Raw genomic sequence first — 25,460 nt, forward strand, 5'->3', positions numbered from 1 at the left:
CAACAAATCTAAGGGGTTTCCCAGAGGATATCCCTGTGTGACACTCTTTGGGGCATATAGAAACATTTATAATTATGGCAGCTTTGTGAAAGAAGTGGGGGAGTCATATAAAAAATGTTTAGGGGTACTCTCATTTTGACTCAAGAAAATCACAATTTTATAGTTCAAATTGGGGAAAATAAATACAGTAAATGGACAAAAGTACAAAGATTCACAAAATGTTTAGGGGTCTTTGTCCCCCCAGAAAAAAGCACTGATTAGGAGATAGGCACATAAAATAACCCAGTATTTTTCTCCCTCTGAATATAGATGTGCATATATCTACACTGTCATTGTTAACTTTCTGCCCTCAAGACCCAGTTCTACCCCCTGGGTGGCATTTCTCCTTGGGGCCTACAGCATTTGTTCCTACCATACCAAATGCAGCTTATCAATATATTGGGGGGGGGGCACCAGTGACCAACCTCTTGTTTCCCCCCACTTCCAAGGGCTGCTAAAACTGGGGGGTTGTGAAGCACCAGGCGAGCCTCACAATGCACAGCTTCCTTCCAGTAGCACCTTAAAGACCAACTAAGTTAGTTCTAGGTATGAGCTTTCGTGTGCATGCACACTTCTTCAGATACACTGAAACCATTTTCCCAGGTTTCAGTGTATCTGAAGAAGTGTGCATGCACACGAAAGCTCATACCTAGAACTAACTTAGTTGGTCTTTAAGGTGCTACTGGAAGGAATTTTTTTCTTTTATTTTGTTTTGACTATGGCAGACCAACACGGCTACCTATCTGTAAATGCACAGCTTGTGAGCTGTGTTAACTTTGTGTCACACAGTGCAGCACTATCACAACGCAAAGTTTCATATGGACGGGAGGGGGTTTAAAGTGACCTTTTTGATAGCTTGAAGAGATATGGCTGGGCGAATCCTCTTAAAACCAGCCTGAAGAGGTGATGAGGTACCATTTTTGGAGCATTTCCTCTTGTCTGTGGTTTCCTGTGGAGACACCTGCATGAGAGGCTGGGGGTGAGGATTGGGGTGGCAGGTGAGTTAGACTGTGCAAGGCTTCAGCAGCTGGATATTGAGGAAGGAAGGGTTTCTCATCTCAGCAGACATCCACTGCAGGACTGAGTCTAAAACCAAGAAGTTATTCCTCCAAAACTGTCTTCACTCCTTAACAGTGAGCCTCTGTGTAGCTCGCATCTCCATAAAGACAAAACTATGATAGCAACAGCAGCACATTCAGGTTGTGCACTTTTCCAGAAGGGCAGATCTGATAGCCAGTATCATGAAATGAAATCTCTACACGCATAGGTCATATTCCTCTGGATATCCTATGCTGGGGGCAGGGGAGACAAAAACATGTTTGTATGCCGCCTTTCCATAGTTCAAACCATGCTCAAGGCAGCTTGCAACATAGAAAGATATACATAATTAAAACATAACCAAAGTAGTCACAAATAATAAAACACTTTAAAACTACATGGGCAAATTGCACAGTTGCCACATAAATCATGGTAAGATAAAAAAATTAAAGATACCAAAAAATATATCAATAACAGCAAGGAAAACACCAACAAAACCCTCTGAACAAAAACGGTCTCAGCTTTTGCAGCTGGAGTCAGTCTGGGCTCCATCTTCCCAAGCAGGTGGAAAAAGGCCTGTCAAGCAGGGAGGAGGTTTTCTTGGGCTCATGGCCTCTGCTTGTCTGCTGGTGGAAAAGCTAAGGGACGTTTGGTCTGATCTCAACAGGCTGTTGTGTCTAGTGCTCTCTACGCTGTGCTCTCAGTTCCAAGGCAAACTGGTGGCTGCTTCATCATCTTCATGGCCTGCCTTGTCCTTGAAAGGAAGAGTTGAATGGATTGGTTATGTTAATTGAGTTTTTTGCAGGGAATGCAGGGACTTCACTTTTTTAAAAAAAACAAGCAAACAAGCCCCTGACACTATTTGTAACATTACCACCAGGATTTTGGACAAGCTGGTTTTATTTTCAACAGAACAAATAGAAATCAAGATGCTTTGCTGCAAAATTATGTTCTGCTGCCATACGACTCTGGTGAATTTTAACACTTGTGAATCGGGTTGGATAAGCAGACTTTTCTAGCAGTGGAGACTCTTGTATAAACTAGAGCTGAAGGAAATAGCCAGGGTTGTCAAAGGCTCGATCCAGCTAGAGGAGATGTGAGGAAAAATTCCTGGTTACCAAATGGGAGGGTAATTGTGGGTGGGGAGGATCAGTTAACCTTTCAGCTGAGTTTGTGCTACTCATCTCCTCTTTTCAAGTCACTCACAGCAGGTGTGTGCCCTTTTTACCCAAGACCTAAAACACTTGGTTGCTGTGCTTGGCCCGGGCGCAACTGGACATTACGAAGGAAATGTAGGATTGGGATCTGGGGGTGGGGTGCTTGAAGGGGGAAGGGGTTAAACACACCTCCTGCTTGCCTACAGATCCTCCTCTCCCATTATCTCTGTAGAAACAGAGATAAATACTGATTTCACAAACCTATAGAAAAGTAATATCAGGGCTACTAAAACTTACACTGAATGCATGCCCAGCCAAGAGAAAACGAGATCCCTTCCAGGTGGATGTAACCCCAAGGGGAAATGGGTCAGGGAAGAAGGAAATGCCTCTTCCTTAATTTGAGGATGTGTCCCCCAGTTAATTTCGCCGCCCCACATGTAGTCCTCCACTTGCAGTTCCCCATCCCATGGCCATAGTTTCTCAGTCCCTGCAGCTTCAGCTTGAAAGGAATCTCTCTCCACATGGGAACTTTTTTGGTGGTGTCTTTGGTTTATCTTCACCAGCACAGAGGCCTCAGGGAAAACGAAACCTGCCATTTCTGGGCTACTCACACGTCAAACATTTAAAGCACACTCACTCACTCCAAGTACCCAGGGACTGTAGTTTAAGGGTGCTGGGAGTTGTAGCTCTGTGAGTGGTAAACTACAGCTCCCAGTATTTGGGGGAGGGGGGGAGTATGCTTTAAATGTACAAGACCCGTACAGTTTCCGTTCAAGTTTGCTTTAGGGACAGTGGTAAGAACTGAAGAAGATCTGCCCCTCTCGGCAGCCCAGTGTTCCCACAGTGGATGAAAGGGAAGGACATGGGAAGCCCTTAAGCGGGACTTTCAGAAGAGACGGAAGACAGTGCCTTTCCGGAGCTTGTGATGAGGCAAACGCGACTCATCCTCATGTTTAAATGGATGGAGTGCGGGGGGAGGGGCAGACAGGGGTGATGGGTTGTTTTCAGGACATCAGGACAACATGTGCTCTTTGATACATCCAATATTAAATTGCAAAACAAGTTAAAGTGGGGAAGCTTCAGTGCATTTTAAGAGCATTTGCCGTTGTTATTTGGTTATACTTCACTATAACTACAGTGGCACCTCAGGTTACAAACACTTCGGGTTAAGAACTTTACCTCAGGATGAGAACAGAAATTGCATACCGGCAGCAGGAGGCCCCATTAGCTAAAGTGGTACCTCACTTTAAGAACGGTTTCAGGTTAAGAACGGACCCCCGGAACGAATTAAGTTCATAATCAGAAGTACCACTGTATAGCAATGCCATGAACAAAGTCACCCTGTTAGTCCTTCTTCTCTTCTCTTCTCTTCTCTTCTCTTCTCTTCTCTTCTCTTCTTTTCTTTTGCAAAGAGTTTTGACCATGCATGATTAATACCAATGCCCAATTAATTGTTAATAACAATATATAGAGCCAGCAGACAGAAATATAGGTGCTCACGAGGAACAACCCTATGTGGTTTAAAACTCCGGGAACATATGATAAGATGACATTTTATCATATGTGGTGGGATTGTAAGGTAATTAAAACTTTTTGGGAAATGATATATAACGAATTGAAGAAAATGTTCCATTTAACATTTGTTAAAAAACCTGAAGCATTTTTATTAGGCATTGTAGGGAAAGATCTGCCAAAAAAGCTGAAAAACATCTTCATGTATGTGACAATGGCCGCGAGAGTTCTAATAGCACAAGGATGGAAGACTGAAGAAACCCCAACTAAAGAATAATGGCAAGAAAAATTGATGGACTATGCAGAACTGGCAAAACTGACATACAAGCTACGGGACAAGGATAACTGTGACTTTAAAGATGAATGGGAACCCTTTACAAAGTATTTGAAGACACAACACAACAAAGTGAACTGGTTTTGAATAAACATTCACAAACTTTTTATTGTTAATTATTACTTAAATAGTTTGAGGATCTATACAACTGTGTAACATGCAGAAAACAGTATTTTTAGAGAAATCAAGGACTGGAACTGAGGGAAGTCGGGTGGTGGTGGTGGGTGGGTTCTGTGGGGGGAGGGAGGAAAAAAGGGGGAAAATAAGGATGATATGTTTCTAGATAATATGTTTTGTTTAAATTTTGAATAAAAAAGTAATTTAAAAAAAACAAAAACTCAGGGAACAGAGGGGCAATTGCCCATACCCCTAAAGAGTGCAGCGGGTTTTGGAGGAAGGGGAGAGTGCTGGACAAATTATTTGTGATAATGATCTTTAACAAAATGAAAATATTTCAGTGTGGATGGGGGAAATGAATCAATCCTGTTTTTATTTCAATGGTGTGGGGAGATGAATAGACAAATTGATATTACCCATAATTTTGTTAACTGGGAATGGTATTAATTTACTGCAAGGTACTCAGAACCATAAGGGACGCAGGTGGCGCTGTGGGTTAAAGCCTCAGCGCCTAGGACTTGCCGATCGAAAGGTCGGCGGTTCGAATCCCTGCGGCGGGGTGCGCTCCCGCTGCTCGGTCCCAGCGCCTGCCAACCTAGCAGTTCGAAAGCACCTCCGGATGCAAGTAGATAAATAGGGACCGCTTACCGGCGGGAAGGTAAACGGCGTTTCCGTGTGCGGCTCTGGCTCGCCAGAGCAGCGATGTCACGCTGGCCACGTGACCCGGAAGTGTCTCCGGACAGCGCTGGCCCCTGGCCTCTTAAGTGAGATGGGCGCACAACCCCAGAGTCTGTCAAGACTGGCCCGTACGGGCAGGGGTACCTTTACCTTTACCTTTACTCAGAACCATATGACTAGGAGGGATCTGGAATTCATCCACTATTTTGGTCCCTTAAAGGTAAAGGGACCCCTGACCATTAGGTCCAGTCGCGGACGACTCTGGGGTTGTGGCGCTCATCTCGCTTTATTGGCCGAGGGAGCCGGCGTACAGCTTCCGGGTCATGTGGCCAGCATGACTGAGCCGCTTCTGGCGAACCAGAGCAGCACACGGAAACGCCGTTTACCTTCCCGCCAGAGTGGTACCTATTTATCTACTTGCACTTTGATGTGCTTTCGAACTGCTAGGTTGGCAGGTCCTTTACCATTCTGGTCCCTTACCAGGACTTAAAGCAGGATCCTTTGCACACAGAAATGGGTTTTCTTAAGCCCTGCAGATAAACGTGGCTTTTATGAGCTCTTATATGCAGAATTCATCATGCGAAAGGCTGGGCTGGATGAATCCCTAGCCGGAATTAAGATTGCTGGAAGAAATATCAACAACCTCAGATATGCAGATGACACAACATTGATGGCAGAATGTGAGGAGGAATTAAAGAACCTTTTAATGAGGGTGAAAGAGGAAAGCCCAAAATATGGTTTGAAGCTCAACATCAAAAAAACGAAGATCATGGCCACTGGTCCCATCACCTCCTGGCAAATAGAAGGGGAAGAAATGGAGGCAGTAAGAGATTTGACTTTCTTGGGCTCCATGATCACTGCAGATGGTGACAGCAGTCATGAAATTAAAAGATGCCTGCTTCTTGGGAGAAAAGCAATGACAAACCTAGACAGCATCTTAAAAAGCAGAGACATCACCTTGCCAACAAAGGTCCGTATAGTTAAAGCTATGGTTTTCCCAGTAGTGATGTATGGAAGTGAGAGCTGGACCATAAAGAAGGCTGATCACTGAAGAATTGATGCCTTTGAATTATGGTGCTGGAGGAGACTCCTGAGAGTCCCATGGACTGCATGAAGATCAAACCTATCCATTCTTAAGAAAATCAGCCCTGAGTGCTCACTGGAAGGACAGATCGTGAAGCTGAGGCTCCAATACTTTGGCCACCTCATGAGAAGAGAGGACTGGAAAAGACCTTGATGTTGGGAAAGATGGGGGGCACAAGGAGAAGGGGACGACAGAGGATGAGATGGTTGGACAGTGTTCTCGAAGCTACCAGCATGAGTTTGACCAAACTGTGGGAGGCAGTGGAAGACAGGAGGGCCTGGCATGCTCTGGTCCAGGGGGTCACGAAGAGGCGGACACGACTAAACGACTAAACAACAACAACAAAGTTGTTTGATCCTAAATGCATACTGGGCATTGGTGGGAACTGAGGAGATGGCACGTGGGTGGAAGGAGGGTAGCCAAGTGGGTGGAGCCTGAACCAGCGAGGGTACATGGGTGGGGAAGATCCACACAAGGGGTCTCTACCTACGTAGTATTGATATATGAGATTTTATGTAGACACACACACACACACACACACACACACACACACACAAGCTTCCCAATTACAAGGGCTTGCAAGACATAACAGAGAAGTGACTCCAGTCATTTAGATAGTGTGGAACGCAAGCAGGCAGAGCATAAACTTAGTTCTTCTTATGAGAACAGAATTGTTCTCTGGCTTTAGGCAGATTTGGATCCAGTCTTGCTCAAGGCAGCAGATAAGCAAGCCAGCAACTGTAAATGAGACAAGAATGGCACATCTGTTCCCAGTTCTTGGAATATGGCCATCGCTGGCTCCTAACGGAACTCTCCAGCCTGCATGATAAGCTCAGAGTTCACACTTATATCCCCCTCCTGAAAGCAATATTTTATGAGGCAGCCATTGCCGCATTAAAACTGGAGACCCAGCAGTGCTGACATGTATTTAGCAGAACTGCATATGGCACCAATGAAGGAGGCACAGAGAACAGAAAAGAGATTCTCTGACTTATTCAGCAAATGGCTTACCTTTGATTTCTCCATGTGTTTTGTTATTATTAATGATTGGCTTTAACCAGTAAAGAATACTAGCCGTGCTGTATCACCATGGAAATCTCTCTGGGGCGAGGACATAGGCGCTGCTCCAGGGGGCCAAGGTGGGCCACCCATTGTTAGAGGCAGGCCTAGAGCGATGTCAGGACACGGTGCAACTTGCGCGGGGGATGTCAGGTCATCACACCAGCCCCCTCCGTGTGCTTCAGAAGATGGCGCCTCTGGGTGAGGAAGAACCCTTTCCAGCCCAAGGGTTTCATCCTTTCTGGACAACCTTCTGGGCACCCCATGCTGTTGGTGGGGTGGCCAGAGACAAAAGTGGAAGGAGTAGCAAATTCAAAAATTATGTTTTTACAGTAGGCTAGTTTCTACATACATTCCTCCATCTAAGGACCAAGAGGCAAGGCCCTATTCCAGCAAGGCAAAACCACAAGAATGATGTGGAGCCTGATGTTTAGGGGTGCGGCCCGATGAGAGTGTTTGTGGCTGGGGATGGGGTACAGTTTGGGGAGATAGCGAGCCTTGGTGGGCTGCATCTGACCCCTGGCCTGGGCATTCTCACCCGGTGCAGATCCAGGGTAGCCAATTTGCTCCATTTAGAAAGTCGCCTATGCTTCCAACGTCTGCATAGCCTGTCAAGTGCTGCTTTATCTTCACCTCACAAGCCGGTCCCTTGGGAAATTCCATCACTGTATTGCCTCCTGAGCAGACCGTTGATGGTCCTCATTTCTGTTGCTGCTTCTTCTCTAAACCTGACCACATCCATTTTCCACTCACATCCAAAGAACCAGCTGGTCCTTCACCCAAGCTCATATCTGCGGTTCACTTATCTTGAAATCAGTTAGAGGTCAAGTTGCCAACCCATTTTCTTCTCCTACAGTCTGATATTCAATGTGTCTACTGGGAAGTGAATATAGTCCCACTAAGTTCAACAGGACTTACTTCCTGCTGAGTATATGTAGGATTTTAGCCTCTAGTCTCTGTGGATTCCCTTCTGTGTCACCTCCACCATGAGCTCCCCAGGAGACCCAGGGCAAGCGGCTGCTCTCTCAGCTTCCAGCCTCTACCTGCAAGATTTACTTATACAGTGGTGCCTCGCAAGACGAAATTAATCCGTTCTGCGATTCTCTTCGTCTAGCGGTTTTTTCGTCTTGCGAAGCAAGCCCATTGATGCCTTAGCGGATTAGCGCTATTAGCGGTCTAGCGGCTTTTAGCGATCAGCTGAGAGGCGGCTTATCAGCGGAACAGCTGATAAGCGGCTTAGCGGCTTAGGAAAGGGGGGGAAAAGCAAAAAAACCCCGCGGGAACTCGCAAGATTTTTTCGTCTTGCGAAGCAACCCCATAGAGAAATTCGTTTAGCGAAGCGCCTCCAAAACAGAAAACCCTTTCGTCTAGCGGGGCACCACTGTATTTAAGATTTACACCTTGCTTTTCAGTATTAGCACCCACAAGGCGACTCACAATAGTCAGTAAGAACAATAGGATTCAGTTCAATATAATTTTTAAAACAGCAAAATATTTTTTGTAAAAGAACCCAGCAGAACCAGCACATTAAAAATATCAGCTAAAAATAATTAAAAGAATCTCAAATATATATTTATTTAGGACATTTGTTGGCTATCCAAAGTCCTCTTAGCAGTTCAAACATTATACAGTATCCAAACATTCTATAGTTCAAATTTTAAAGCATTAATTTAAACATCAAACGCAATCATTCAGTGTTCTCTCTTGTTAAATCTAGAGGTGGCAATGCTGATTTATCTTACAGACTTGTTGTAAGGATTATCAAGATAATATATGTGCTGTGGTTTGAGTACTGCAAAAGCTCCATGAAAGTGTTAAGTATTAGTACAAAATAGGAGCAGAAGGGCTCCTCTGGGTGACTGGTATCTGCTGTGAAACTTAAAGTATGTAAAAAGGTGAAATGGGGAGAGTTTGTCAGGAAACCCCCATCCTATTTCATGCTGAAAGTTCTCAAAAAAAGAGTTTCCATCTCAGTAATTGAAATCAATGGAGCAAATTAACTACAACCAGGGAGTAAGGAAACTTATTTCTGAATATGATGGAACTGGTAGTCATGACTAACTTGAGCTTAGATTGAGGCCTCCTGTAGTGTGTGATCAATAGGCTTGCATTATGGGACCAACCTTCAACTCTGGTTATGCTAACAGTCTCCTCTGTTATGACTGTGGACTCGTCATAGGATGAAGGAAAAATTGCAAAGACAGGAATAAGTTGTTCATTGTCTCTGGCAATACCAGGCAAAGGATCTCCCAGAAATCATGCCTCCGAGTTTTGTATGAAAAGGTGCTTAAAGAAACATTACAAACTAAAGGCACAGAGGTGAATTGTAGCACCTATTTTGTGTTAAGTCTTTACTGAGCAGCAAAAGAATGTATTTGGGCCTCAGACTTTTTGATGGCATTTTAATACTTCAACCCAATATTTGCTTCTTGTTTTGCAATTGCATACCTAGCCCCAGTTAATATTCTGTGCATGCCTCTTAGAAATTAAATGGAGAATGGCTATTTCTCCCCATCCTTCCACTTTAAAAGTCATTTGCTACAAAATGTTAGTATGATTAGATATCTATAAAATTGCCATGCAGGAGTGAACTTATCAGGGTATAACAACACAGATGAAGTTAAGGCATGAAATATGAAATATCATGCTCTGGCATCCAAGAGAAGAGGTGCCCACATGGATTACTTTGAATGAGCTTCACTTTTAGAAAAGAAAGGCTTTGCTGGGAGACATACTGGGGGGAGACGAAGCCCCGTTATGTGACAAGAGCAGCTCAAGCAGAGTTCAGAGACGGCAACACTGCAATAGGTCTTTTGCCTTCACAAGTCTTGTAAGTGGACATTTCACGAGCTGCTTCTTGAACTTTCCTAGAATGAATCAGGTGGACCAGGGTTCAACAGGACGTGGACTTCCCCTTCCCACCCATGGTATTTTAAAACAAAAAACCATGCTGCTTTCTCATCGCACAAAAAATAGTTTCTCATTTGAGCTATGGAAGGAGACTAGACATGCAATACTATTATTAATAATATACATTGTATTTACATACCACTTATCTGTCAAAATGGCTCTTACGTGGTTTGCAGGTATAGAACCGATTACAAAGAATATAGCCACACATAATTAAAACACACAGTGAAACAATTTTATCATACATTAAAATAAACACCAACAATTAAAGTGTAGAATAAACAAGCCCATCAAAACAACAGGACAATTGCAAGTTGAAACAGCAGTTACAATGGTTTAAAAAGGAGGCTCAAGTCAGGAGACTGGGGAATCCTTGTCAAAAGAGGCGTGTGTTCAGGAGCTGATGGACTGCCAAGCAGGATGAACCATGAAGCAAAATAAGCCTCTGTCAAGGGCTTCAAGGGAAGGGGCACTACAGAAATTTTCCATTGCTGGATTTACCATGGACCATGTGGTGCAGCTGAACCAGCTTCCACAAAAAAGGCTCTCACAATAAATGGGAAAACAATAAAAATACAACAACAAAGTACAGTGGTACCTCGGGTTACATACGCTTCAGGTTACAGACTCCCCTAACCCAGAAATAGTGCTTCAGGTTCAGAGTTTAGCCTTAGGATGAGAACAGAAATCGGGCTCCGGCGGCATGGCAGCAGCAGGAGGCCCCATTAGCTAAAGTGGTGCTTCAGGTTAAGAACAGTTTCAGGTTAAGAACGGACCTCCAGAACGAATTAAGTACTTAACCCAAGGTACCACTGTAATAATATAAAAACCTGAGGTACCACTGTAATAATATAAATTAATGATATGTGGTTTATTTTTGTTTATATTTTGAATTAGATATATAGGGGGGCACCAAAATCTTTTAAGTGCTGAGTACCAGTACTAAGGGGGCCTCCCATGTTTCCACCAGGCGTACCTTTTGCAACACTGGTGTAACACAGAGACTGTCCTGGAGAGAACAGATTCTCTCCTGTTATGGGGGTGGGGTGGGGATGTAGGTAAAGAACCTTCCTACTTGTGGCAGCATTCCAAATTGCCCATGATATGAATCTCTTTGTGCATTGCTCAAGACACAACGCTTGTTGGGTGTCAGGGGCCCCAAAGTGCAACTGACACAGGCTGAGTCCAATCTAAGTCATGAGAAGCACAAGCAGTGCCCTTTACCCGTCCCCTTAGTCTTCAGAACTTGGCTGCTCTGACTGCCAGCCTGGAGGCTAACATGAGGGCACATTCTATTTCAAAGGTTCTGGAACCTTGAGGTCATTCATATGCTGTATCAAATGGGGGCCTGAACTGAACATAGATCTTTCTCAACTTACTGGGACTATTCCCTTTATCACCAGGAAAAGAAAGTCCTTCGGTAAGCGATGTCCTGGATGATTCTGATGAGCCCATGCCTGTGCCAGAAGATCTTTCCACCAGCACAGGAGGACAGCAGAATTCTCGCAGTGAGAGAGTTTTGGGTAAGAGCATTGCTATGCGTGGCTTGCTGCTTCCATGCACGAGGTGCTTCTCGATTCACTTGGAGGACTGAGAATGCCTTACTTCTGAGACAGGTGTCTTTGTTTTGTTGCTTTTCTGTCTCGAAGGTAACAGGTCCCTTTAACCTAAAAGGTTATAGCCAATAATCTAGCTTTACAATACGTGGTTCCATCAAAGACTGTTCCCATGCTCGTTCTGCATGGAAATGGTTTTATGACAGAAAAGTAAAAGCATGAGGAATAGAGTTATGGGGGAAGGGGGTAGAAGAACACGCAGAAAACTTTCCTGCCTCTCTATTAGATTTCCAGTGTTAACCTGGATTATGCTTTGTAAATTTAATAGCTCTTGATTTGAAATAGATAGCAAGCATCTGGAATAACTGCAATACCATTATCCCAGTCTCAGTTGTCTGCAAATAATTTCCAGTAATCAAAATCATTGGTTTTCAGCTGATTGATGGCTTGCAATTCACACCCTGACCTGAAGTGGATTGCAGCAGTGGGACTGCCCCAAGTTTCTTGTCTGCTGTTTACATTTTAAAAGACTGGGAAATCAAGAGAGAGATGGGGAGAAAAGCAGAGAGGAGGGATGTGGGGGAATGTAAATATGGGGAGGAAAAAAGATGGTGAAAAATTAAAAGTGTGACCCATGTGTTAGAGATTGGTCTTGAAGCTGGGTCCTGGCTCTGAAAAGACCACTCATCTAAATCCACACTTTAGCTTGCTTTCTGGTGCAATGTAATGTACAAAAATATTATCCTGATCAAGGAGAACTTCTATATAACCAGATGTTTGATTACCAAGTGATTTGTGAGGTTTCTCCAGTTGTTTGGATTTAAAAATAAACAAATACAGGATGTGATCCAGGTAAAGTATATCCAAAAACATGTAGACCCCACTGGTTTTCATAGGAAAGGGTTAAGGATCCAATAATAGTAATTAAACTGTATATGTGGCAGCTGAAAAAAGTTGTCTATTCTCTAGGAATCCACCGGATACATGCGTGATTGCCACTTTCCTTTGCTGGATTTAGTTGATGAGTGTCTCATCCAGTAAGGCAGAACGACAGAGTAAATTTGTCAGAGGCTGCAACTCATCCTAGTTGTTGTATTTAAAAAATGCTCCTCCCCCAGGAAGAATAGCAGGTTTAAATAATTTGTCCTCTTTCATTCTCGATCCCTGGGCTGGTTCCTCATCCATTGATTGCCCAACATTTGATGACTCACTGCTGGATTTGCAAACAAACTCCATTGAAAAGCAGGTTGCGTTTGAGGTGCCCTGAAAGCGCTGCCTGGGGTCCTTGTCAGCTTGGTCACACATGCAAGTTGCTGTTCAGCACCGCAGTTATGAAGTCACGAACATGCATGAATGTGTGAATCAGCCCAGCCATGGAATCTGATCTCTTGGGATCCAGAAATGTCCTCTGAGGCAAGGCTTCTAAAATGTGGTCACACACTTGCTTCCTTAGTATGGCATCAGGGCTGCAGGGGAAGAAGTGGTCCCTTCTCTCGATTCAGTGATAAGCTGCAACACAGATTAGGCAAGCTCTTCTTATCGTGGCAGCTGCAGCACAGCATGAGGAAACATTCTTACATGGCAGATGGATGAAGCACCACTTTTTCTTTTATCGAAGATCTATAGCTTCTTTCCCTCTTTATTATCAGTGAAGCTGGCAGAGCTAGCTGAGTGATTAGAGGGAAGGCAAAAAAGAAAAGAAAATGTAATTTAGAGCTAACACTCTGATCAATGGGGCTGTAGCAGGTGGGGCCGTGCTGTTCCCCCAGCTTCCAAACACTGTGCATCACGGTGGGGAGCAGGGGAGCAAGGCAGGGGGATGCTCTTCAGGTGCCCACCCGGCAGCAGAGCTGGAGCTCCTGTCACCCGTCGCGCACTGTGCTGAGCTCCCCACTTCCTTGCCCTTCCTGGTAAGATCAGTGAGTCCTGGTGTTGAGAAGCAGGAGAGCAGCGCAGCCCCGCTTGCCCTCTGCCGCCAGCTTCCACCAGCTGGGGACATTTTGCTCTGGGGCTGGAACAGTCTTGTACTCTCGAGTTTTACACATAAAATTGGCTTCACAAACTGTAAAGATTGTGACTTCACACCCTCAGGTGATGTGAGGTCCTGGACAGTCTGACCATGCAGCTCTGGCTGAATGAGGCAAGTTTGGAGGGTATCATTCATGGGTAGCCAGCAGTAGCTTATTTTGTTTATTACTGTATTATTATACATTTAACCACCATAATTGGAGGGTGTGATTTGGATTATCTGCTTTGGGTGTTGCAACGTGCTGGGCCATCTCTGGGTGTTGATGAGGGAGGTGGGGGGGGGCAGCTGAGGGCAGAAAGAGGCAGGTGGGCCTTAGTTTTTACTTTTGCAGCATGTGTATGAAATAAAAACATGATAGCAATGTTTATTAAATATACGCATGGTTTCATGCATATTTTCTTACAAAAGTAAAATACGAGCCATGTGACTACAAGAGACTATGGCCATACTCAGCTTCCAGCCTTGGAGGGGTTTGCCACTGAAAACCATCTGCTGGGAAGCAACTGTGGAGAGGGATGTCGCCTTTATGACCTGCTTTGGGGCTTTCTGGAGGCATTTGGTTGGCCTGTGTGGAAAACTGTGGATTTTATATAATTCTGTTGTGTATGTGGCATTGTATGTGGTTGCATCTTTGCCTTAAAAATGGACTAAAAGTCTATTAAATAAGTGGGATGCTGACATGAATAAACTGGTATCATTTGAAGGCCATGCTAAATTTCTCCCTGAGGCCTGTTCAACTGAAGCAAAAAACTGAATGGGGGGGGGGGTTACACAGAAAATCCTTTGATTGCCACAACATTCTTGGAACCAGAATACTATCACAACCCTGGAATGCCATCCTTGAGAATAGCCCTGCTGACAGGTCCAGGCCACCCATGAGGGAAGGTGAGGCGAACGCTTCAGGCAGCAGGATCCACAGGGGCAGAAGATCCCGCCTCCAAAGAACACATCGCCCACTGTCGCTGCCAACCCGTTTGCTCTTGGGAGGCTGGATCTCCCCCCCCCCCTTCAGTGCTGCCTCCATAGTGGCCTCTTGGCCCATCGGAGGCGCTGCTTGTCTCCTCCCACCCTTGTCCACAATGTTGGTCTTTAATCCGCCCCCTTTGTTCCTGATCTTCACTCCCCGCTCCTTCACTGGCAGGGCTGGGGGGCACTGCTTTGTGGTTCACCTCAGGTAACAAAATGCAGTGGGCTGGGCCTGCTTGCCGATGTCTGTGCACTCACTTCACTATGGGCAGCTTGGGGATTATGATTTATAGTAGTTGCTTTTAAAAAAAAACCAATTAAAAAGAAGGGAAATCTGACCAAGACCAGCCGATTTTACAGTAACCAAGAGTCAAGTGCTTCCATACTTCTTCCATTGAAATAAATGGGATTTAGAAGAAGGCTGGAGTTTTGCTGGATCATGCCCGGATTTCTTAAAAACAAATCTCTTGCCCAGCCCTTCTCCATCCTGGAGCCAGGCAGGATAATGGGAGAGTCTGGTGTGGGGCTCCTGTCTTTTCTAGGAACAATTTCTGTGCTCCTAATGTTTGATTACACTCCCAACTAGGAATGTGGGAATCTACCATGTGGAAGTGCCGTAGGATTTCCACATAGCTAAATAGAACCCTCCTTTTGTTGGAAGCAAATGATCAACTTAATTGCCCAAAACCTGATCCAGCAAGGCAATGTTCACATTCTTGTTTTCATTAGGCTCCTCGTGGTGTTCTGGAATATGGATCCAAACCTTTCAGATTAGAGAAATCCTTAAATGCAGAGGCCAGCTTGCAAATGCAGGCAAGAGTATAAGGAAGGTGGCTTGGTAGAAAAGGAAGCCAAAAGGCTAAAGGGGAAGTGCTCCACCCCAGATTGAGAAACACAATCCACTCAGTGGTGGTGTTCTAGCGGCTGTTTTGACAAAGGTAATAAATATCTAGTGCTCTTTAGTAGCTAGAGTGGCTGTGGAGCTGCTTTCTTACAACTAACCGGTGTGCTTCCAAACACAAACACACTGGCCATGCTAGTGGGACTGGTGGGAGCCTCAGCTCAGCCACAACTGCAGGGCCAAAATTGCCTGACACCTGGTGTGTTGCTTTGCAAAGTCCAAATTAAGTCAATTTGCCTGTAAATGTGAACTGAATTGCAGTCCTCCCCACCAAGGACTGTGTGGGTCATGTGCTCCACTCCCTTTCTGAATAACAGAATTACCCAGTGATCCTGTGTCCTTACACACATTACAGCAGATGCAAAGCAACAGATGACTTCACTATCTAAATCTCAGGGTTGTGATGCGGGGGGGGGGGTGCTGCAAAGGGAGGGGAGGGATAAGAGAAGCAAAGGAACAAAGGATGGAGAGGTTCAAATGCTGATATGTACTAAGTCCTTGGTGCATTTGCAGGGTGAAGACTGCGGAGATAAGCTAGCCCTTCACAGAAAACATTTTGAGAGGGGGCTCTAAAGTGCTTCCTGGTAGATATAGAATAAGCCGCTGTTTCACACTTCCATTTTACAGAGCAGTCCTGTACAGTATACATGTCTATTCAGAAGTAGGTCCCATCCAGTTCAGTGGAGCATACAGGGTTGCGGCCTTCATTGCGCTGCAAAACAGGTGTATTTTTCAAAAGCAACATTTATCTCTGCCCTCCCCTCTCCCACTTTCTGGTGCCATCCCTTACATCAGAGTAATGCTGCAGGTGTTGTGATAGTTTTCACTAACCTAGAGGAAAGAGAGAAACTTACTGTGAGTCTTAACATGTTTCTGGATGAAAAGAATCGAAAGATTCTTTGGCTAAACTGGAGATACTGTGTGTGCCTCATTGCGTGGCTTTTCAATCCGGATAGTGAGCCTGCTGATCTTATCTGCAGTGGGAGGAAGTTGCTTTTATCTGAGAAGCGCATCTCTCCCATTCTGATAAGTCCTGCTTTAGCTGTGGAGTTATATTTATCTAGTGGGATCACTGGCTCACCAGCTGCAGCCGCAGCAGCAGTGGGGCCAAGATGAGCCTGGCAGGATCCTGCAGAAGGAAGATCAGCCTTAGAGTAAGCCTTGGACTTCTTGGGGAGTGAGAGGCGAATGAGCCCATCTCTGAAGGAAGGCTGGGTGACCCCAAGTCCAAGCTGTAGCTCTCGCAACATGCCAGCTCAAACAAAGCACTTTTCCCCAGGGCACATCCCAAGGAAAAGTTGGCGTCGTTGACACCAAATTCCAGGTCACTGTTTAGTCCTCCATTTCTAAATTTGGTAGCTAGAAAGTGAGTTCCTTAAAGAGGAACATCAGTTTCCTGCCCCTTTCCCCACAAACCATTGAACTGAGGTGCAGAGGGACAATAGCAGATTTTTTTTTCTTTTTAGAAAAAAAAATAAAGAATTCCCCAAGCATGCAATATCAGGAGAGGGATGTCTATGTAAACAAAAACACACGAGGGTTATTTGAGGACGAAGTGGGACAAAGCAGGTGAAAGGAGCAAAAAAGAGAAGTTTAGTCAAAAGGATGTGATAAATGCTCCCTGTGTTTACCCTTTGCCCCCATGTCTCTGGCCTTTTAGTGAGTTTCTCATTCTATAATCAGTTTTTCTCTCTGGTCTGAGGCATTTATTTATCCCAGCCTCTATTTCTGGTTACCACTTTTTTCTGCCCAGCTCTTTGTTGGCAAAAAGCAACTGTGAACCAATGGGAGGACCAGTGAGGTTGCTTGAGGAACCTGACTCCCCTATTTTATTTATTTATCTATTGTATAATGGGAGGCAATGATGGAGCATATTCAGTAGTCATGCTTTGCAGTGCAGCTTCATGTATACAGAAGAAGGAGGGGGAGAGTGTAAAAGTACGTAATAGCAGAGCTCTTAAATAGTGCCTCTCAAGCGCTTTGCATATATCGCTAAGCCTTTGAGCAGCCCTGCGATGCTGGCCATTATTAGCGCCACAGCACCTTCGGTCTGCCAACTATGGACTTCCTTCTCTCCCCACATGCCGGTCGTGCAGAAATTTAACAGGTGGATGCTTTCTCCACCACTTAGCCCCATATCAGAAAAGCTTCAACTGCTTAATTACATGGTCGGCTCATCCAGTCTTCCCCTTTTCCCGTGATTTCTTCTGTTTGAACCATCATGGACATTTGCTCCGATTCAACCATAAATGGGGTTTTCGGGGGGGGCGGGGAGTGGCGGGAGAAAAGAAAAACCTCTCGGACCCATGCTGAGAAGTCATGGATCAAACGGAAGGGTGGGTGATCCCTGTGTCCAGTTGGTCCCAAAGGCACAAGAGCAGAGCAGCCAGCCATGCGGAGGGGCAGGGGGGGGGGGTAAACTGTCTCGGTATTCATGTCTGGAGGGGGGGGGGGGGTTGAGAGACTGTCTGCTTCTGTCCCTAACCTCCACCTGCTGACTGAGTTGCGCAGTGTAGACCCTAAGTGCATCCTCCAAGCCCTCCGCGTTTTACAGCCTGGGCGCATGGAGCTGTACATGTCTCCCTGCAGAAACCTTGCTTGCCATCTGTGAAGGGAGGAGGGGCTGGGCAGCAGGTGCACTTGCAGCCCCCCCCTTTTCCTCATTTCCATCCAGTGTGACCATCCACACAAAGCTCCTGATCATCTCAGTCTGGATAATGAATACTCTTGTTGTGGCCAGGCAGGCTGATTCCTTGAAACCGCAGGGGTTCTTTCGCCTACTGGCCCCCACAACAGAAATTAAATTAAGAAATGTTAATTCATGGGGGGGGGGCAGCAGAGATTTTGTTGGCTTTGGAGCCCGTGATACCTTGAAAGGATGGAATAACAATGATAATGAGGTATTATCTGAATCTGCAACACCTTTTCTTAATTTTATCTCTAGGTTGCTGGTAGATCCTATTGAAATTGGTATCCTGTCATGGGCTTTATATTAATGCTAAATGGATTTTTTAAAATATACTTCCACCAAAATTGCTTGAGCAAAATAAAATAAAAAAGTGTTTTGTTGTTTGCGCTTTATAACTAAACCCAGGGGGACTTCGTACACTTATTGATCACTGCTGTAAGCGTTTTTCATATTCACTTTAACCTTGACAGTAAAAGCCATTTAATTAATTAATTCAGCTTGTAGGCTGCGTTTCTATTGGAGAAATACTCAAAACAAATAAATATTTTCCCTCAGTTCCAGTTACGCTACACTCAAGCAAGCAAGCAACAATTAAGTACGAAGTGCAATCATATTCTCAAAGCAGCAAGTAAAACAAAGGCATCAAATTTTAAAAGTACCTGTTTTGAAGAAGCCCGCCTTATGGCAATGGAGTGGTGCCAACCTGAATGAAATATTCAGGGGGTGGCGCTGCATAACTGATCATAAAACACTCACAATATTTCAATTGCAATGGCCATTAACTTTGGGAGAGTCCAGCCCCTCAAATATTTTACTGGTGGGGGGCAAAGAGACCTCGGCCCCTAGGAGTTGGCTCCTATGTGGCAAAGCACCATTTGGTTCCAAACTACAAGAAAGAAGATTCCACCTAAACATTAGGAAGAACTTCCTGACAGTAAGAGCTGTTCGACAGTGGAATTTGCTGCCAAGGAGTGTGGTGGAGTCTCCTTCTTTGGAGGTCTTTAAGCAGAGGCTTGACAACCATATGTCAGGAGTGCTCTGATGGTGTTTCCTGCTTGGCAGGGGGTTGGACTCGATGGCCCTTGTGCTCTCTTCCAACTCTAGGATTCTATGATTCTATGATTTCAGAGGAGACCAGCTGATCCCCATGTGTAGTTGTGGGCAAAGAGAAGGGCCTTTTCCTTGCCAGCCAAGCCTCAGGGCCCAATGAAGGGCAAAACTCCTCTGAGCTTACAGCCGCTGCTATCCATGTGGAAGACTGGGTCTGGAAACATCCCCCCCCCCCAAACGCCAAACTACAGGAGGAACACTTTCTTATCCAAAACTGGCTGAGTTTTTACTGACATGCTCCTTATAAATACTCTCCACACTGATGTCTTTAAACCTCTGTACAGTAGTCCTTTTTATGTCAAATATGGAGTTCTTTTTTGTATTATAATGCCATACGCTTCGTATATACCGTAATAGAAATTGAGTCTGACGCACCTGCAAAACTTGAACTTTCTTCCTATTGACATCAGGGAGGTGTCCTCACTTTATTCTTTTTGGCAGCTGCTTATAACATTTATGTTTAGGCAAACCTATCCAGGCATATAGAAGTTACATATTTTATTTCTTTTTGGCTAATGTTGATTTTAATAATCTTTTAAAATAGTTTTAATGCCTTTTTTACTGTTTTCTGTTGGTAATGTTAACATTTTATATTGTTTTTTTACATTCAAGCAGTATACACATTTGGTAAATAAAAAAATAATAATATTAATATGGAGGTAAGGGAGGGAATAGGCAGCAGAACAGGCTGATTATCTGCCTCCAGGACCAATGAAGTCGCACCAAATTGCTGAGCTGAGTAGAACAATTCCAAGCATGTTTAACTAGATATAAGTCCCACTGAAGGTACTCCACGGTAGGAGTGCTTAGAACTGCGGCCTTAATTGTTTTAACTATATTTTATCCCACCTTTCTTTCAAAGATCTTGAGGCAGCTCCATGGTCTTTTGTTCTCACAACAACCCTGTAAAGTAGGTTAGGCAGAGAGAGAGAGAGAGAGAGGGAGCCAGGAAACTGTGCCTGAGCTGGGATCTGGACCCAGATTTTATGGAGCAAGTCCATCACTCCAACCACTACACCACACTGCAATAAAAAAAAAATTAGCAGCACTGCTCAGGAATGTATCTCATCCTCCTAAAATAGATTTCTAAAAATCATAACTGTGGAAAACCCACAATGAATCCTGTGCATCCTCACACATCTATATGCCTATCCCTGAAATCCATAATTTAGCAGAGGCAGGAAATGTAAGCCAGCAAGCAGGCAGATTATGGGGCTACAGTGGTTTCCACTGAGTTCTACACAGCGGACAAGCTGGAAGGTGTGCAGAGGAGGGCGACAAAGATGATCCAGGGTCTGGAAATCAAGCCTGATGAGGAAAGGTTGAGGGAGCTGGGTATGTTCAGCCTGAAAAAGAGGAGGCTGAAAGGAGACAGATATGATGGCCAACTTCAGACATCTAAAGGGCTGTCAAGACGGAGGATGGACCTGAACCAGTGGCTTCAAGTTTACAAGAAAGGAGATTCCAATGAAACGTCAGGAAGCATTTTCCGACAGTGAGAGACAGTGCAAGATTGTGGACTCTCCTTCCTTGGAGGTTTTTAAGCAGAGGTTGGATGGCTATCTGTCATGGAAGCTTTAGTTGAGATTGCAGGGGATTGGACTGCATGACCCTCAGGGTCCCTTCCAATTCTACAATTCTATGACTTTATGAAAAGGGACATAGTTGGTGGGCATTAAAACCTGCCCTCTGCTTCAAGCAGTACTGCCAGGAATTCCCAAAATATATATGCCCCCCTCCTGCTCAGCATATTGAATAGCTTTTTATGTGTCTTTCATATACAGCTTGCCTCTAAAAGCTCATAGGTGGCCCTTAATCAACTGGATGAAGTTATATAAGATGTTTCACTGGCTGGCTGAGTGCAATTGTTGTTTAACAAAGTGAATTTTTAAAGAAATAAACAGAATAATCTCCTGCTTAAAAAAATAATTGTGTGTGTTAAACATAAGTGGCTCTTTAACTAAGCTGACTTTCTCGATTCTGTAGAAGGTCACGGGTCATCTTGTCCCCAGCCAGCACAGTCAAGACCACCGTGCGCCCCAAAGCAGAGAGCAGGTGCACCAGCAAAAGGTCCCTGCAGAACAAACAACTTCACATGATGTAGGCCTTGAACTCCTAAGAAAAACCCAACTCTTCCTGTGTTGACTGGTGTTGCCTATGTGAAATTCATTCTTCCTCCTCTTTTTTACCGTCACAGTGCTTAGATTCTCAGATACTTGCGCATTTCCTGAGAACAGAGTGATCCACACATTTGGGGTTGTGGCTTTGCTTGGGTTGTGTTTTTCATGTTGAGGCACTGGATGGGGGAGATTACAAGATAGGGGTGAGGAGAGCTCTCGCTAGTAGCACATTTATGCAGCTGCTGCTGCACCAGGTATGCAGGGAGTCTCTGTGCATATGTACTTGATGGCATGCGTAGCGCAAGAAAAGGTGTCCTCTTGCTCTGCCTCATTTTTCTGGAGCATCACATTCCAGTAAATGGAGACTTGTACTGGGTCAGTGATTCTCGGATTTCCTTCTCTCAGGGAACCCTTTGTGTTGTTGTGCACCAGTTCATGTACTTGCCCAGTTAAGAGCACATCTGTGTGTAGTGATGTTCCTCTTGCTCCCTGCAAGTACAGAAATGGAGCCAACCTGGTTGCCAAATAGCATTTACCTCTCCTTGGGGCCAGCTTACACATGCATGCTCATCATTTTGCACATCATCAAGCAGAATGTGTGACTCCACCACCACAGATTCATTATTTCAGACTGACCATTCATGTACTTTTTAATGGAGACAGTTCACACATTCAGTGGTCACCATGCTGAGTAATTGCAATAGGGGATGTGCGAAGGGACCCAAACACATGTTGGTTTTGAGTTGGGTCAGGAGACACCTGCTCTAATGACTTGGATAGCAGGCAGATCCTGTGTTCAGATCACCTGGGGTGCATATATTATAAAAGCAGGGAGCGTCTGGTTGAGGCTCCATTCATGTTTCCTTAGTTGGCCAGCAGCTTCCTCACCGCTCCCAGCTGCAACCTCCAAAATAACCCGTGCTTTCTTCCTCTGGGTGACTTGACAGTACTCTAGACATCTGTTACAGAGGGACTTTCAGAAGTGCCTGACTGATGATCCCCTTTTAACATTTTTTACATAGCCAGCACGAAGGAATGCATTAAAAACAGAGACCTGCCCCAAATTAAGGTATAAAATCAACTATGGCTCCATTGAGCCTTGTATTCCTTGCTCTGAGCAGGAAGCCCTTCTGCAAGGTCTTTCCCCCCAGCCCTGATCCAGAGCTGACTTCATGATTTTGAGAGAATGCTCAGCAAGAATCTACAACCCTTAGTCTTGCTACATGGAAGTTTCTTCCTGAACAAACAGGATGCTGAATGTCACAATCTCTTTGGAAAGACCTTCTCTGCTCTCTGGCCCATCAGGGATGGCCACTTCATCTCCACTGTGTGTTTTGCAACCAGCACAGCAACATGTTGAGGGGTTGCTCACAGGCTACATTTTGCAAGCTGGGACACAGCTTGATTGGTCAGAACAGCAGGAACAACTTTGCTGATTAGGCGTGTCCTTCCAGAAACATGAGTTTTGTGGTGCCTTTCTATTAATTTGGGAGAAACAGGCAGTAGCAGCAGAAACAGGTGAAAGAATCCTATTGCCTTATCTGAATGGACAGTTTAGAGTGGACATGGAGAGAGCAGAATCCCACCCCCTGCTTTTCCTCGTCTTTCTTGTTCCTCAGCTGCTGTTGTCAATTCAATACAGTATTTAAGGGTGTTCCAGACAGGAACTTCTTGCATTTGGTGGGGGTGTGTGTGTGTCATATTTGTGGCAATATTTTGGTGGGTGTCCTCTATCACCGCACCCCCTAATTCTATTTTCTCCTCACCTGAACACAACCAATCATTTTGTCTCTAGCAGCCCAAACTATGCAGGTGTGCCTATATCCACCTCTGGATTTCAACAACCTGGTTCTGAGTTCTTGCTGTTGAGTCACTTCTTTTTGGGAGTGGGGAGCAGCGGCGGCGGAGCCGTCGATAGCAGTCGAGAAGTTTAAAAAATGATATAGAGGTCTCATGGAAAAGTGGGTTTTTTTCAGTGTGAAAGTGTTCTGCCACCCACCCTTTTTATTCCTGGGTTTGCTTGAGGCACATTGATCCTGAGGAAGGGGACAGTTGCATTCCTTGAAGCTGCCTCTTCATGTAGTCCTGCCATGTGAGCGGCAGATTGTGTGGCATTTCTGGTTTGTGCTGGAAACTCTGAGGTGTTGCCTTGACTAGAGCCGCCATTTCCCTTCCTGCAAACAAGGAGAAGGAGAATTATGGCACTTCTAGGATCGGCTGCTTTGGAATCGGATAAGGGGGAATGCCACCGCTTCCGCTTGGGTGAAATTGAGAAGCGTGGAGATGAAATGGACAGTCTTGGGGGGGGGGCGCCTCTGAAATTGAGAAGTGCACATAGTGGCAGCACCCTGACATTGCCAGAGTCCCTTCCCAAGAAGCCACTTGCTTCTTTGTCCGGGAGGCTGGATCCGTGCAAGGAGGGAACGGCCAGCTGCAGCCCCAGCAGCTCCCTTGCAAGCCAGAACACTCCACCCCATTTCCCCCTTCTCCTTTTGCGCTGCTGGTCAGGACTCAAGGGCTTGGCTGCCCACTCCATCCCCAGCCCCGTCTTGCTGTAAAGCAGGGAGAGGAATGGGCTTGATCCTGCAGGAGAGCAAAAACTCGCCTCAGCAGAAGTGACAGCTATAATTAGATCTGTGCTGCTCACGCACACTTCCGGGGGGAGGGGGGATGAAAAGGTATGGTGTGCACAAGTACAAAAATATCCCCCACCCGGGAAAAGGGGAAAAATAAAAAGCCCCCGACCTCTTGCAAGGCATGAAAACTAAGGTGTGGTAATAACTAAGCTCTTGCAATGTTTGCTCTTGTGCACTTGCAGTGAATTTCCCTCTTTCTCTTTTTTATGAAGTGTCAATGCACAGACACAGAAAGGCCAGCCCAGAATGGAAAAAGATTGTGGAGGGCGGAGGAGAAGTGCTTGTCGGGAGGGACAAAAAGCACACTGGGGGTGTTTTCCAGCAAGCTTGGCCCACTTTTGGGGGTGGGCAAGAGGATGAATAGCAATGAATGCGGTGACTGGGGGGGGGAAAGGGAGCGTGTGAACCTTTGTTTGCAAATTGTGCACACAGAAAAATGGATCTGAATGGGTCCATTTGTGAGATACTGCACATTCTTTATTATTATTATTTATTAAATTTGTATATGGCCTTTCATCCAAAGATCAGAGGGCTGTTCACAGTAGAAAACTGCAAAATGAAAACACAACCTCCCTCTCACAGATACATTTCAAAGGACATTAATCAGCCAAAGGCCTAGGTGAAGAGGAACCTTTTTGCCTGGCGCCTAAAGGTATATAATGAAGGTGCCAAGTGAGCCTCCCAGGAGACAGCATTCCACAAGTGGGGAGCCATCTCAGAGGAAGCCCCTTCTCATGTGGCCACCCTCTGGACCTTGCAGAAGGGGGCACATGAAGAAGCAAAGGAGCCAATTCTTAGGATACCCCCCTAAAATATTTGAGTTGATGGGCATTCCCATTCCAATGGTGTGTGTGCACTGCATCATGTGATCGATTATGCAGGGTGGAGCTTACCTGGGCCCCCACCATATTTTATTCAAGTTGGCACCCCTGTGAAGAAGAAGCTCAGATATTGAACCTTATTATCCTCAGATAATGATCTGGACCAGTTCACCTGGAAGCGCCCTCTTCTTTTAGAACAGCTCATTACAAAAGTTAACAAGTCTTCATTTGGTCAACAGTTTTTAAACTGTGCCTTGGATCTTCCCTGGAGTTTCTTAAACGATGACCAGGGCTTCCTCTAGGTTAAGGTAAAGGTAAAGGGACCCCTGACTATTAGGTCCAGTCACGGACGACTCTGGGGTTGCAGCACTCATCTCGCTTTACTGGCCGAGGGAGCTGACGCTTGCCCACAGACAGTTTTTCCGGGTCATGTGGCCAGCATGACTAAGCCGCTTCTGGCGAACCAGAGCAGCGCACGGAAATGCCATTTACCTTCCCGCCGGAGTGGTACCTATTTATATATAAATACAATATATATATTGTATGTTATTTTCATGCCAGATGCATTTCTATGTACACCTTCCCCTAGTAGATGCATTTTGTACACATTGCTTGGCTGGCGAACTGTGCTGCAAAATTTTGGAGAAGTCCCCATTTTGACAGATGGCCTTGTTTCAGTTCAGGAAAGTGTGAATTAGGTAGGT

General features: G+C 45.2%; 1 protein-coding gene across 7 annotated transcripts in view; it reads left to right on the top strand.

Annotated features, from left to right (window-relative positions):
• IKZF1 (IKAROS family zinc finger 1) overlaps positions 1 to 25,460 on the top strand; it is a 78,904-nt gene that overhangs the window by 19,418 nt on the left and 34,026 nt on the right. For all 7 annotated transcript variants that reach the window (XM_079949698.1, XM_079949699.1, XM_079949700.1 and 4 more), the window contains one exon: positions 11,332 to 11,451. In XM_079949698.1, coding sequence (XP_079805824.1) covers positions 11,332 to 11,451 — 120 coding nt within the window. The remainder of the gene's footprint in view (positions 1 to 11,331; positions 11,452 to 25,460) is intronic.

This window comes from Podarcis cretensis, assembly GCF_951804945.1.
Source record: "Podarcis cretensis genome assembly, chromosome: 13".
Taxonomy (NCBI): Eukaryota; Metazoa; Chordata; class Lepidosauria; order Squamata; family Lacertidae; genus Podarcis; species Podarcis cretensis.